Source organism: Rhinatrema bivittatum, chromosome 2 (assembly GCF_901001135.1).
Source record: "Rhinatrema bivittatum chromosome 2, aRhiBiv1.1, whole genome shotgun sequence".
NCBI lineage: Eukaryota > Metazoa > Chordata > Amphibia > Gymnophiona > Rhinatrematidae > Rhinatrema > Rhinatrema bivittatum.
Genome location: NC_042616.1, coordinates 486,265,483 through 486,278,681, shown reverse-complemented (window position 1 = coordinate 486,278,681; position 13,199 = coordinate 486,265,483). Strand labels below are relative to the sequence as shown.

The 13,199-nt window shown below is 47.8% G+C and overlaps 1 protein-coding gene across 1 annotated transcript in view; it reads left to right on the top strand.

Moving 5' to 3' along the window:
* RIOK1 (RIO kinase 1) overlaps positions 1–13,199 on the top strand; it is a 122,215-nt gene that overhangs the window by 48,826 nt on the left and 60,190 nt on the right. Inside the window, exons 5-6 of the mRNA XM_029590547.1 lie at positions 2,640–2,682; positions 10,877–10,969. Of these exons, the coding sequence (XP_029446407.1) occupies positions 2,640–2,682; positions 10,877–10,969 (136 nt within the window). The remainder of the gene's footprint in view (positions 1–2,639; positions 2,683–10,876; positions 10,970–13,199) is intronic.

The window sequence follows — 13,199 nt, the reverse complement described above, 5'->3', positions numbered from 1 at the left end:
CTTCTAGTACTACATTTTAAGCACCGAAGTACTCCTGGTTAGCTGCCGGTATTCCTGACAGGAATCCGGATGGTACTGATGATGAGGCAGATCCTGACTCTCTGGAGGATGGCTAAATTCTTCTGGGACTGGAACCGTATAGGACTATGTTGTGGTTCTTTCATAGAGATGAACTGCCGGCCATGATTTCCCAGACTTTGAAGATGCTGAGAGTACCTGGGGCAGATTCCATGTCTGAGCCAAAGAAAAATCACATTTAGGTTTCCTTGCATAAAGCCTCTTGTTTTTTTCCCTGTTATGGAAGCCATTCAAGAATTGATTGATCTTGAATGGAACACCCTGGAGGAAAATTTCAAAGGGGGGTTAAACCTTGGAAGGCCTGTAGCCCCTGGATTTAGTGGTGAGAGTGCGTCTACTTTTTCTGAAAGTGGATGCTTTTGTTTATGCCGTCTCTCTAAGTGGACGACTTTCCCCATGGAGAGAGGAGCGGCCTTGAAGAATGTGCATGAAAGGAGGATTGAGGCCACCCTTAAGCAAGCATTTGAAGCAGTGGCAGTGATATTGCAGATAACTTCCTGTTCGTTAGTGGCTTGTTCTTGTTTGCTTCTCTCCCAGGAGGATGATGATTCTGGTGTGAATTTCAGAGCAGTTATGGAACCAGCCGCCTTTTTAGCAGATGCAGGCTGCGATTTGGTCTGTACCTCGGCCAGAGGAGTGGCTTCGGTAATAGCGGCTAGGCGTCAGTTATGGTTATGAAATTGGTCGGTCGACGTGACTTCCAAAGCTAATCTTACAAAATTGCCTTTTAAAAGTTCACTCTTGTTTGGGAGCAAGTTGGTGAAACTGGCTAGTAAGTGGGGCGAATCACCGGGTCCTCAGTTTCCAGAGGATAAGAAGCAGTTGCCGTGCCCCTTTGGTATCAGGGGTAGTCTCAGGGGTTCCAAGCGGTTTCATCCCTATAGAGGGACGACCTTTCAGAGTACTCTGCCTTCCAGCAGGTCTCAGTCCTTTCGTCCCAGCCAGCAAAAGGCTCACAATGAAGGTTTGCTGACCCACCCTTGGGAACAGGAGCTAGGGGGATGCCTCTCTCTCTCTCTTTTATCAGAAGTGGATCAAGATCACACCAGATCAGTGGTCCTGGAGGTGATACGAGAAGGATATGTGCTGGAGTTTCGCAGTGTACCTTGGGGCATGTTCAAGGTGTCTCCCTGCCACTCCCTGCAGAAGAATCAGGCAGTGGAGTCTATACTGTCAAACCTCCTCAGTCTGAGGGCTGTAGTTCCAGTATCTATGCTCAAGAAAATACGGGGTGATATTCCATTTATTTCGTTGTGCCCAAGAAGGAGGGCTCCATTCGTCCCATCCTGGATCTCAAAGGAGTCAACCGTCATTTGCGGGTGACTCATTTTTGCATGGAAACATTGTGCTCAGTGGTGATGGCCGTGCAGTTGGGGGAATTTCTGACCTCCTTGGATCTCTGAGGCATACCTCCATATTCCTATCCTATTGGATCACAGTCTTCTGCGTTTCACTGTGTTGGGGCGCCATTATCGGTTTCAGGTGCTGCCTTTTGGTTTGGCCACCACTCCCAGAACTTTTTCCAAGGTTATGGTGGTGGTGGTGGCGGCGGCAGAGTTGAGAGAGAATGGAATATTTAATACACCTGTATTTGGATGACTGGCTGATTTGATCCAAGTTTCTGGAAGAAAACCACCTGGTGACCCGCAAGGTGATCTCCCTGACATTGCTGGACTGGTTGGTACTCACGACAAGATGCAAGTCTCCAGGGTTGGGGAGCTCACTGTCAGGGAACTAATGGCGCAAGGACGCTGGAACACAGAGTTTCTCTGGAGCATCAATCGCCTGGAAGCCCAGGCAGTCCGGTTGGCTTGTTTGCAGTTCAGTGGCAGACTGCAGGGTCGAGCGGTCCGAGTAATGTCGGAGAACACAATGATGGTGACTTACATCAGTTGTCAGGGAGGAACCAAGAGCCAGCAAGTATCGCAGGAAATAGACCAACTTATGGAATGGGAGGACGAGCATCTCCAGGAGCTCTCAGCCTCTCACATTGCAGGAAAAGGTCAATGTAAGAGCAGACTCTCAGCAGGGAGCATATGGACCCAGGAGAATGGATATTGTCGGATGAGCATTTCAACTGATAGTGGATCGCTGGGGCCTTTCATTCCTAGACCTGTTGCTGACTTCTCGCATTGTAAAGGTTCCTCAATTCTTTAGTCACAGGAGAGATCTGAAGTTCTTGGGTATCAATTCATGCAGGTCTGGCTGGAGGACAAGCTGTTGTGTGCCTTTCCTCCGTGGCCCATTTTGGGCAGACTAGTTAGTTTCCTAGGTCCATAATTGCCATCTTTCTCCCCACCCAGCTGTGGCTGAGACTTAAGCTCTGAGAATCTGTTTGTTCCAATATTGGACTGTTTAGATTTCCTGCACAGTCTGATTTCACTTGGGGGTGGGGGGCAAGTAAATTCATATTTTTGTTTTGGGAGGCTTAAGTTCATCTCTGACTTCCATTTCAAACTTCTGGCTTGCATTTAAATGGCTTTCGAGCATGGAGAGATTGATCTCTTTGTAGCATTGATGCCAATGTGTAACCCTAATGCATGTTGTTCTTCTTCCGTTAGGTATCGTATTAAAGATAAGTCTGACCGGGCTACTGTGGAGCAGGTACGTTATTAGAAGATTTCTGAACTTGTATGGCATGAAAGCAAAGTAGTATTTCTGTTGCATTCCTTTGATTTCTGCTGTGTTCAGTTTGGTCCAGCTCTGTTGGGGCCAATGTAATAAGACCCACTGTGAAATTGTTGCTATTTTTCAGTGTATATATATATATATATATATAATTTATTATTTTTTTTTAGCGAACACGGCAAAAGCAAGCACTTCCATGGGATGTAATAAAGGGATGGCATGCAAAAGAGATACACGCAGAAAATCCGTGCAAAACAAATATCCACGCAAATATGCACTCTACAACATGCGCTGAAGGCCCTATGCAATAAACCGTACATAAACCCACATCAGTGTGGTGATCTGTGCTTGATTCTTGGTTGAAAACCTTTTAAGAGAGTAGTGAGAAAGTGGTCCAGGAGTGGGATGAAGGTGGTTAGAGCGATATGGTACTCCTTCATGATCCATCACTGACCGCATGGGAGCTATAATGGCGGATGCCAGTGAGCGGGGGAAATTCAGCAGAGATTGGGAAGAGGCTACAAAAGCGTTCAGCATTTCTGACATGTGCCTGTTCCCTCTCTGACCTGTCTTCTGGCTTCTGCCGATTAATTTTTCGAACTCCACACAGGTGCTTACGCTTAACTCTTGCCCTGACCCATACGCTAAAAATCCCGCTTAAAAAATGTGCACTAACACCAGCACAGCTCTCTGCATTGCCCTTGAATAGTTAATTGCCTCCTTTGCATGGCAGTAGCATGGAATTGCGTCAAACCAGCCACAGTTTTTTGAGGAGGCTTATGCGTGTGTTTTTATGTGCTAACGGCATTATTACATACACGCATAATATGCACACAAACCCACAATAGGTCTACTGCAACTTGTTACATTGGCCCCTTAGTACTTTTCACAGAGAGCCAATGTGATATTTAGAATCAGAGTTGGAGGTGAGAAAATTCTGTGATGAAACATACAATCCGCATGAAACTATAATAAGCAAGAAGAACAGGTTGTGTCACAAAACAGAGGAAAACTTTTTTAACAAGTTAATGTGTTCCTGCTATAGCTAGTTATCCAAACTGTTAGAGAGCGCTGATTTTTGAACGGTTATCCAGGCATCAATATTACCTCTGACTATAGTAATATTGTTTGTCTGGGTCTTCCAGCTTTGACATTGAGACCTATTCAGCTACTGCAAAACGTTACTGCTCAATTCGTAGCAGGCAAGAGCCATCGAGATCATATCTCGCCTGTATTGATCGATCTACACTGGCTTCCTGTCGTACAAGTCCAGTACAAAACAGCCATGTTGACTTTCAAACTAATCAGTTCCAGCAAGTCTCTAGTGGGCTAATGAACTTGTACATCTTTATTGCCCAACTTGTGCATTGAAATCTCAAAAGACACCTTTTTGACGTCCCTTTGGCTCAACAGGCTCGCGTGACTGTGACACATGACAGCACTTATTTTATTGTAGCCTTCACTTTTTGGAATTCATTACCCAAAGAGATTAGGCAACTGGATTGTTTTAAAACATTTAAAACCATGCTGAAGACTTCTCTGTTTAAGCAAGCTTTGTTGCTGCTAGTTGTCGTCAGCTCATTGCCTTTAGTCAGCTATCTTTAAGATATTATGTGAGGAGTACTCCATTGCAAGGATAATTATGAGAGGTCATTGTAGGTTTACTTTATTTTGTCTTAGTTGTTAATGTCTTTGTTTTATTTGAATTATTATGAATGTTTTAATTTTGTACATTGGCTAGTGCCTGGCGCATAGGCGATTTAAGATGTTTTTAATCAAGATTTATTTATTGGGTGCTGACCTCACATTCTGAGGTACTTGCATGATGCATTTATCAAATTTCTTATTGGTAGAGTGATGCTGGAAGTGATGGTAGTGTATAACTGGACCAACATTTCTGAGAGTATTTGCCAGAATTTGACCTATGTCCTGTGGTTCCCAGTATGATACACAGAGGACAAATGGTGTACATTAGATTTTTTTTTTTTTTTTAAACTCTGGTTCTATGATGTGCTAAGGATCTGGCATTACCACATTGTGAGTGCCAGTAAGACATTTCAAGAGCTGTATTTGTACCATTGATTTTCCAATACAGGGTCTAGTTTTAACTTGATGCTCTGCTTCTGCAGTTTGAGCTCAAAAAATTTTTTTAGGGCTGTCCTAAATAACTGAAGACAGAGCCAGAAGGCATGCGGATAAGCCCCCATACTGTGACATATCCTTAAGAGCGATAGGCAGTCCATGATTTTAATTATATGCTATAATTAATGCAGTTCAGAGGCTTCCCCTTATGCACAAGTATTTTATAAAGGAATCCTTCTCGCATTACAAGACCATCACCTCAGCAGTGGGATTTACTGACAGAGCGATAGAAATCCAAGTAAGCAGAGGTGCTTCCAAGAAATACCTCTGAGACGATGATCATACACCAGAAATGAGCTGTTAATTAAAAGAACTGTCTGTATCATGAAAATCCTCAAATCTGAGATGAGCATGTGATGTAGAAGCAATAACTACCATTTTTCTAGCATGTAGCCAGATGGACTCAGGACCAATGGGTATAGTGTACTTCTGATAGCAGATGGGAGACGGAGTCAGATTTCAAAGCTGACGTCAGCCTACCTATACCCGTGAGCATGCTTAGCTCTTCAGTATTTCTCTGTCTCCCATAGCAGATGCAGACACTATTCCACACTAGAATAGTGTTAACAATTACAGCAAAAAGAAAGAAATGTACCTTTAAGAAGATCGAGCCACGCTCTCCTGTAGTGAAACCTAAGGGTCCCTCCCCCGGTTGAGAATGCCTGAGGTGATGTCCGATATCCCTCAGAGGTGTGCCTTGGTCCCGGCGTGGACTTAGCCCCCAGAGTGGCTGAAAAGCAGCGGGTGTGCATCCGAGCGCGGCGGTGAAGGTAAAACCCTCTATCCCTGCAGCTGGAGACCGTCCGATATACAAGCGGTAAGCGATGAGACCAGGTAAGAAGGAAATTTTATTTAAGGTCTCCAGTCTCCAGAACTCAGATCGCCGTACCAACTCCATTGATATATTTTAATAGATCTGAAGTGCTTTTGTTTTTCCTGTATATGTGAAATGAAAATAATATAAATAAAGAATTTAAAAAAAAAAAAGGGAATTCGATCGAGTCGAGCAGCCTTGGTTAGGCTAGACCCCGATCCGGTCCAAGGGTCCACACAAGTGGAGACCCTTAATGGGGGCACCATCTTGCATGCAGTGGTTGTCGTCTTCCGGTGGTCTATGCGTATAACTTGTGTGCACCCCATAGAGTCGCGTGCATAGCTGTGCGCGCAGCGGCGCACACAACTTGGAGCCAAGCTCACTTCTGAGCTAGGCGCATAACTATGGCCGCGCACAAATACTCTTTGTGCGCGGCTACGCACAACTGCGGCCGCATACAAATTCTCATACGCAGTGAAACTTGAGCGCCTAGACATAGATTCAATGGCACCGGTGTCTAGAAGGCCCTCTCTTTGCACAGCCTGCCACATAAGAGCCGCGCAGACTGAATTGAAGTCCTGCCTATGCCTGCGGTGTGAAGAACCCAGGGGGAACGGACCCCCACTGTCAGAGGGGTCCGAAACTACTGAGGATTGATCCCCATACCTACGTATCTCAGCATAGCCTCCCCATAGGAGGCCCACCTCTGGGGCATAACTCCACCCCTCCCCTGGGATCAACGTAGACCCAGGGATCTCCTCTTAGGTGGAATTCTTCAAAGGGCTGCGAACAGCCTCCACTGCGCAGCAGGCTCAACCCAGGCCGGGAGCACAAGATCCTCCCGGCACTATTCGGATGCCTCAAGACAGGCCTCACCTAACCAAGAATTTCCCTATTAGGGGCCCAGACACCTCAGTGAGGTGAGTGACTCCCTGGAAGAAGGAGAAATTCCTCCAGGGATGGAACCATGCTTCACTTCTTCCACAAGAACGAATTACCAGCCCTTGATTCTCAGACTCCAAAGACGTGGGGCATTCTGGGCACTGAACCTATGGCGGAACCAAAGAGGAACTTTATCTTGGTGCCCTCTCGTAAGGCTACATGCTACTGACCTATGTTGGAAGCCATCCAGGAACTGATTGACCTGGAATGGAATGCCCCGGAGGCCAACTTCAAGGGGGGGGGGGGGGGGGGACACGACCCTTGGAAGCCCTATACCCTGGAACCTGTAGCCAAGGAACGCCTGCGATCTCGAAAGTGGACACTATGGCCTGTGCAGTCTCAAAGCAAGCAACGATTCCCGTTGAGGGAGGATCGGCTCTGAAGGACAGACTATTGGATTCCATCCTTAAGCAGGCCTTCGCAATAGCAATGACACTGCAAATTGCTTGCTGCTGCGCACTGGTAGCACGTGCCTGATTACTCCTCTCGAGAGACGCAAATTCGGCTGGAAATACGATGGAATCTGTGGCATCCATCCTGCGGCATTGCCTCGGTAGTAGCAGCCAGAAGACAACTATGGCTACGAAATCGGTATGCGGACATGACATCTAAAGCAAATCTCACGAGATTCCCCTTAAAGTATCTCTCTTGTTTGGGAGCGTTTTGGAGAAGTTAGCCAGCAAATGGGGCGAATCTCCAGTGCCCCGACTAACGGAAGATAGAGGTAAAAGACCCCAGCGTTCCTCCCTCAGAAGGACCTAGGGCAGAAGTTTGCAGCGCTTTAGACCCTACAGGAACACAGTCCCAGGTACTTTGCCCCTCCGGAAGGAACCTGTCCTCCCAGAGCAGACACACCAAGAGGGGAGCAGGACCGGGGGACAGGCTCCAGCCGTACCCCACATGAGAAGAGACCGGCCCATCCACAGGAAGAAGCCATAGGGGGTCGACTTGCTCTTTTCTACCAAAGATGGGTCGATATAACGTCGAACAAATGGGTCCTAAATATCATTCGAGAGGGGTACTCTCTGGAATTCTGCTGCATCCATCGAGACAAAGTTATAAGATCACCTGGCTACTCCCACTCAAGAGACTGGCAGTAGAAACCACATTAACAAGACTACTCAGTCTGAAGGCAATAACTCCGGTGCCCATGCCCCAGCAAACTACTGGGTGCTATTCCATCTAGTTTATCATTTCCAAGAAGGGAAGGGTCATTCCGACCCATCTTGGATCTCTAGAATGTCAGCCGTCATCTATGGATGCCACATTTCCGCAAAGAAACCCTGCATTCTATTAGAATGGCAGTACAACCGGGAGAGACCTTTCCGAAGCCTATCTTCACATCTCAGTTCATCAGGTCACCATTACCAGTCCCAGGCGCTTCCCTTGGGCCTAGGAACTTCACCAAATCATGGTGGTCGTGGCGGAAGCACTGAAGAAGAAGGGGATCCTGGTACATCTTCTCCTGGATGGCGGGCTGATCAGGGCAAAATTTTCAGAGGAGAGCAGACAGGCAACCAGCAGAGTCAAGAGCCTACTGCAGGAGCTTCGATGGGTTGTGAACCTCAAACAGAACAGTCTTCCTTCCCCGAGGAGAAGAAAAATGAAATAACAATCATGACAATTGTAACCAATGCATGCCTCAAGGTATGGGACTACCTTCAAAACTGTGGCCTCATGGCATCAACCCCGGAGGTCTTTCCATGAGCAAGTGCCCACACACGACTGCTCCAGCACTCCCTTCTGTCCAGTTGGAATCCACTGTCCCAGGACTACCCAATTCACCTCCAACTACGAGCAGAGGTCCAGGCTCAACCCCAATGGTGACTACAGGAAGTCCACCTAAGCAGAGGAGTAAGCCTATCCCCACCGAACCGGATCATGTGAGCCTGTGAGGGTGGGGAATCCACTCTCAGGAACTGACAGTCCAGGGACAAGGGAACAAGAAAAGGTGAAATGGAACATAATCCACCTGGAAGCTTGGACAGTCAGGCTAGCATGCCTGCGATTCAGCCTCAGACTCCGGGGCGAGTCAATCAGAATAATGTCGGATAGCGAGACAACAGTGGCTTACATCAACCGCCAGGGAGGAACCAAGAGCCGGCAGGTGTCTATGGAGATAGACCCTTTCATGACAAGGCCAGAGATAAACCTACGAGGGATCTTGCCCTCCCAATTTGCGGGAAAATATGTCTCAGCAGACTATTCCAGCAGAGAGAGCCTAGACCCGGCGGAATGGACGCTGTCGACCACAGCCCTCCAACATAGTAAATAGCTGGGGCCTCCCAGCTTTGGATCTTCTGGCAACCCGGCTCAATGCCTGAGTTCCCAGGTTCTTCAGTCACAGACAAGAACCACAACCCTAGGGACTCTATGCTCTCGTCTAAACCTGGTCACAGGAAGACCTATTGCATGCTTTCCCATGGCCACCACTGGGCAGAGTCATCCGCAAGACAGAGCACCACAGGAGACTGATTGACCAAGACGGCCATGGTACGCAGACATGTGAAGACTACTTGCGGGGAACCCTCTATGCCTACCTCCACACAGGGATCTCATCCGGCAGGGCCCGATCCTCCACGTTGGTCCATCTCTATTCTCTCTTACGGCCTGACCCTTGAGAGGCCCAGCCTGAAGAATCGCAGTTACACAAGGCCGTGATGAACACTCTGCTTCCAGCGTGCAAGGTCTCCACATCCCTGTCTTACACACGGATCTGGAGAGTATCCGAAGCCTGTGTAAGAACCACGGGATTCTCTCGCGGACAACCAGTAATCCATGATCCTGGAGTTCCTGAAGGACTGTATGAAAGAGGGGTTGGCACTCAACTCCCTCAAGCTCCAACTTGCCACACTGACTGGCTTCACTGCCGAAGTAGACTGCATTAGACTAGCAACCCATCCAGATGTGTCCCACTCCCGGAAAGGGGGTTAAACAACTCAGACCACCCCTAAAGTGGTCGGCACCTCTATGGAATCTCTACCTAGGCGGGACTTCCTGTAGACCAACTCATGGTCTGCCACCACGCCTCTTAACATTGAAGGTGGCATCTTTGGTGCTTCAGCTCTTTGCATCTCCGAACTCAGGCACTATCCTGTCGGGAACCGTCCCTAGGTTCACGCCTAGAACCGTACAACCTTGCACGGTCTCTTTCGTCTTACCGAAAGTGGTTTCTCAGTTTCACGTGAACCAAACCGTCTCGAGACCATCTTCAGATGAACATAAGAACTATGAAGACTCCGCCTCCTTCGCCATCTAAATGTCGGCAGACTCCTAGTCAGATACCTGAAAAGATCGGAACCTGTGCACAAAACTGATCGCCTGTTCATTCATCACAGCGGGAAGGAACAAGGGGAAGCGGCATCGCGGGCGACCATAGCCCGCTGGATCAATGAAGTAATTAATGCAGCATACATAGAGGCAGGAAAACCATTACCTCTACAGGTAAAGGCGCATTCTACAAGGGCCTAGGCAGTCTCCTGGGCTGAAACCAAGCAGCTTTCGCCAACCGAGATCTGTCTGGTGGCGACATGGTCCTTCCTACACACCTTTTCCAGGTTCTACTGCCTGGATGTTCAGGCCAGGGAGGACACAGCTTATGCAAGGGCAGCACTAAGTGGGCCACGGGCAGCCTCCCACCCTATGGGGGAATAGCTTTTGTACATCCCATTGGTCCTGAGTCCATCTTGCTACACGCTAGGAAATGGAGAAATGACTTGCCTGATAATTTCGTTTTCCTTAGTGTAGACAAATGGACTCAGCATCCCGCCCATGGCTGCTCCAGAAATAGAGAACCTCGGATATGAAATCTCGAGACTAAGCAAGTAAGGGTAAGCCACAGCCTACCTCTGATCCAAGACACCCGCAGTTGCCCAGGTGTCGGTGTTCATTGTTTCAGTGCACTGGCGGTCTCCAGTTTCAAATCTTACATATATATAATCAGTTGAACCAGTTCAAGGTCAATCAAAGGTAATCAAGTATTAAGCAACATATATCCACACTGGCTTTTTGAAGAGAATACGGAAGAGCTGAGCATGCTCATGGGTATATGTAGAGTGACGTCAGCTTTGAAATCTGACTCCGTCTCCAATCTGCTATCAGGAGTACACTATACCCATTGGTCCTGAGTTCATCTGTCTACACCAAGGAAAACGAAATTATCAGGTAAGTAATTTCTTCATTCTTGTGTGTTTTGACTCTAATTTCATGAAATTGTGAGTTCAAGCAGCAGATGTTGTATGTCTTCTGACTATGTACTGTATTTACTTCAAGGTGCTGGACCCAAGAACACGAATGATCTTGTTCAAGATGTTAACCCGAGGTGTCATATCTGAGATCAACGGCTGTATCAGTACAGGAAAAGAAGTGAGCATCATTTTCAGATACTGAAGGGCAGCTTTCATGTTCTATTAATTTATGTAATGACCCTGTTGATAGATATTTCATGCCCTGGTGGGTAATGGTTCTGTTAATAGAAGATAGAAGGCCCTGAGAACTGTGGGGCTGGTGTTTAAATGTCTTCTAGTTTAAGCATTAGCAGGGATGTATCATGACTTTTGGTAAGAGTACTAATGATACAGGGCTGGGACAGGTGGCTTTAGGAAACATGGAGGTGTACACCTATTAATGTTTGGGTAGGATCTATTATGCTGCCTAGTAATGTGCTGAGGCAGATGAGCTGGGCCTGGATCGCAGTAGGATGCTGCCTTGCTCCAGGTCTCAAACTTTCTATTTCAGTTACAGGGGGTGGAAGGTTATTTGTCATGCTGCCAATCTGAAGAGTGAGAAGTCAGGTTCAGCCTTTGGAAGCTCAAATGAAAGGGAGAAGGGGGGTCTGCGTAGGGCCTGCTGGCCCGCAATTTTGTATTTTGTGCACTACTTAACTGGCTATATTCTTTTGAATATAACTGGTTATTTGTAAAGTTATCCGGCCACCCCTAGCCAGATATACCTGATATTTGGCTAGGTTAGTCGGATATTTCAGACCCTCCCGAGCCCACCCCTTTTTTAATCCATCTAAATTATAACTGATAACTACCTATCTGGCTATAATTTAGCCAGATACATGGCCGAAAATACCACATTTGCATTTAAATGGATAACTTTTGAGTTATCTCTCTAAATAACTTTTGAATATCTACCCCCAGGTGTTAAATTTGTCACATGCAGAAGGGCACCATTTTTTCCCCAAACTATTTGTTGAAGAAATATCAAGTAGTAACATATATACAGAGTAGTATATCAATTTTTCCATAAGTATTCAACTCTGTACCCACCCGCCCTCCCTCCCATCCCATCCCATATATAGTCAGTACAAATAACATCTTCTGTCCTAAGTACATTGCAAGTCCATAGAACCTGGATCAGTGCATCTAAACAGAAGAATAGATCTTTTGACTTTTGGGGTGTATGGGGTCCATTCAAATATTCATTATCAGATGTTCCCTGTACGTACCAGGATCAGTCCAGAAAAGTGGGTTGTGTATCCCTACCAGCAGATGGAGTCAGAGAGCAAAACGTTGGGCACTGCCATATATACTCTAGTGCCTCCTGCAGTCCCTCAGTATTTCTCTGACTCCAGCAGACGGTTAGGGATACACCTGCAGTCTTAGTGTTTTTTGTGTAGATTTTTTCAGTTTAGAAAGCTAGAATTTTTTCCTTTCTTCTGCGATTGCTTCCTGAGGTGTTAGGTACCTTCGTGGGCCATCCCTCGGTTGAAGCCAGGCATCCAGGGGATTAGATACCCCTGCCAGGGTTTCGCCCGTGACAGCTCAGGGGGGGCAGGCTAGGGGCTCCTGGCTACTCGCCCTCATATCTGGTTCAGCTGCTCCCTCAACCCCTGCAGACAGAAGAGTCTCCATAAAGTTTAAAAAAACAAATAAAAAGGAAAGTCTGTCTTCTTGACTGAGGTGAGGAGTCTGTGCAGGGGGGGGCCATGTTTCAGCGGCCATTCGGGGAGCATAGCCGTCATTTTCCTCGCTGCTGGGGCTCCGGGGTGTGCCTGGGGGAGTGGGTAAGTGCCTGCTTCAGTTTCAGTGCATTCGCCGCGCTTAGGGATCTCGTCGGGGTCCTGGGCGCCATTTTGGATTTTTTTTCCTGCATCGGTTCGGCGCGCGACTTTTTTCAGTTCGGGCCTTCCTCAGTTCGGGCCGCGTGTGGCCACGCTTTTTCGTTGGGCCCGTGGTTTTCGCCGTCAGCCTCCCGGGGGTATGTGGGACAATAGCACTTCTCCGGGTTTTTTTGGCTTTCCCGATTTGAGCAGCGGCCTGAGGGATGGAGGGCTCGATGGAAGCGACAGTGCCCTCCCGCGGGGAGGGTTCTGAGGCCTCTCGTCACAGTTCGGGTGAAGAAACTGCACTCCCCATTTTGGCCCTGGTGGAGTCCAATCTCGGCCTTGGGGCTGCTGATTCTGCACCTGGTGATTCCCCAGGCGGGGGAGGGGGACCAGGAGGGGTTTTCCCCTGAATTTATCTTGCCGATGCACCAAGCCTTTTTGGCAAGGAAGCATACAGCATTTAAGAGGCGGGGAAACCGGGGGACCGGTCAGAGCCGCCTGCCAAGCTGGGGCGGAGTTTGGAGCCGCAGCTAGGGCCCG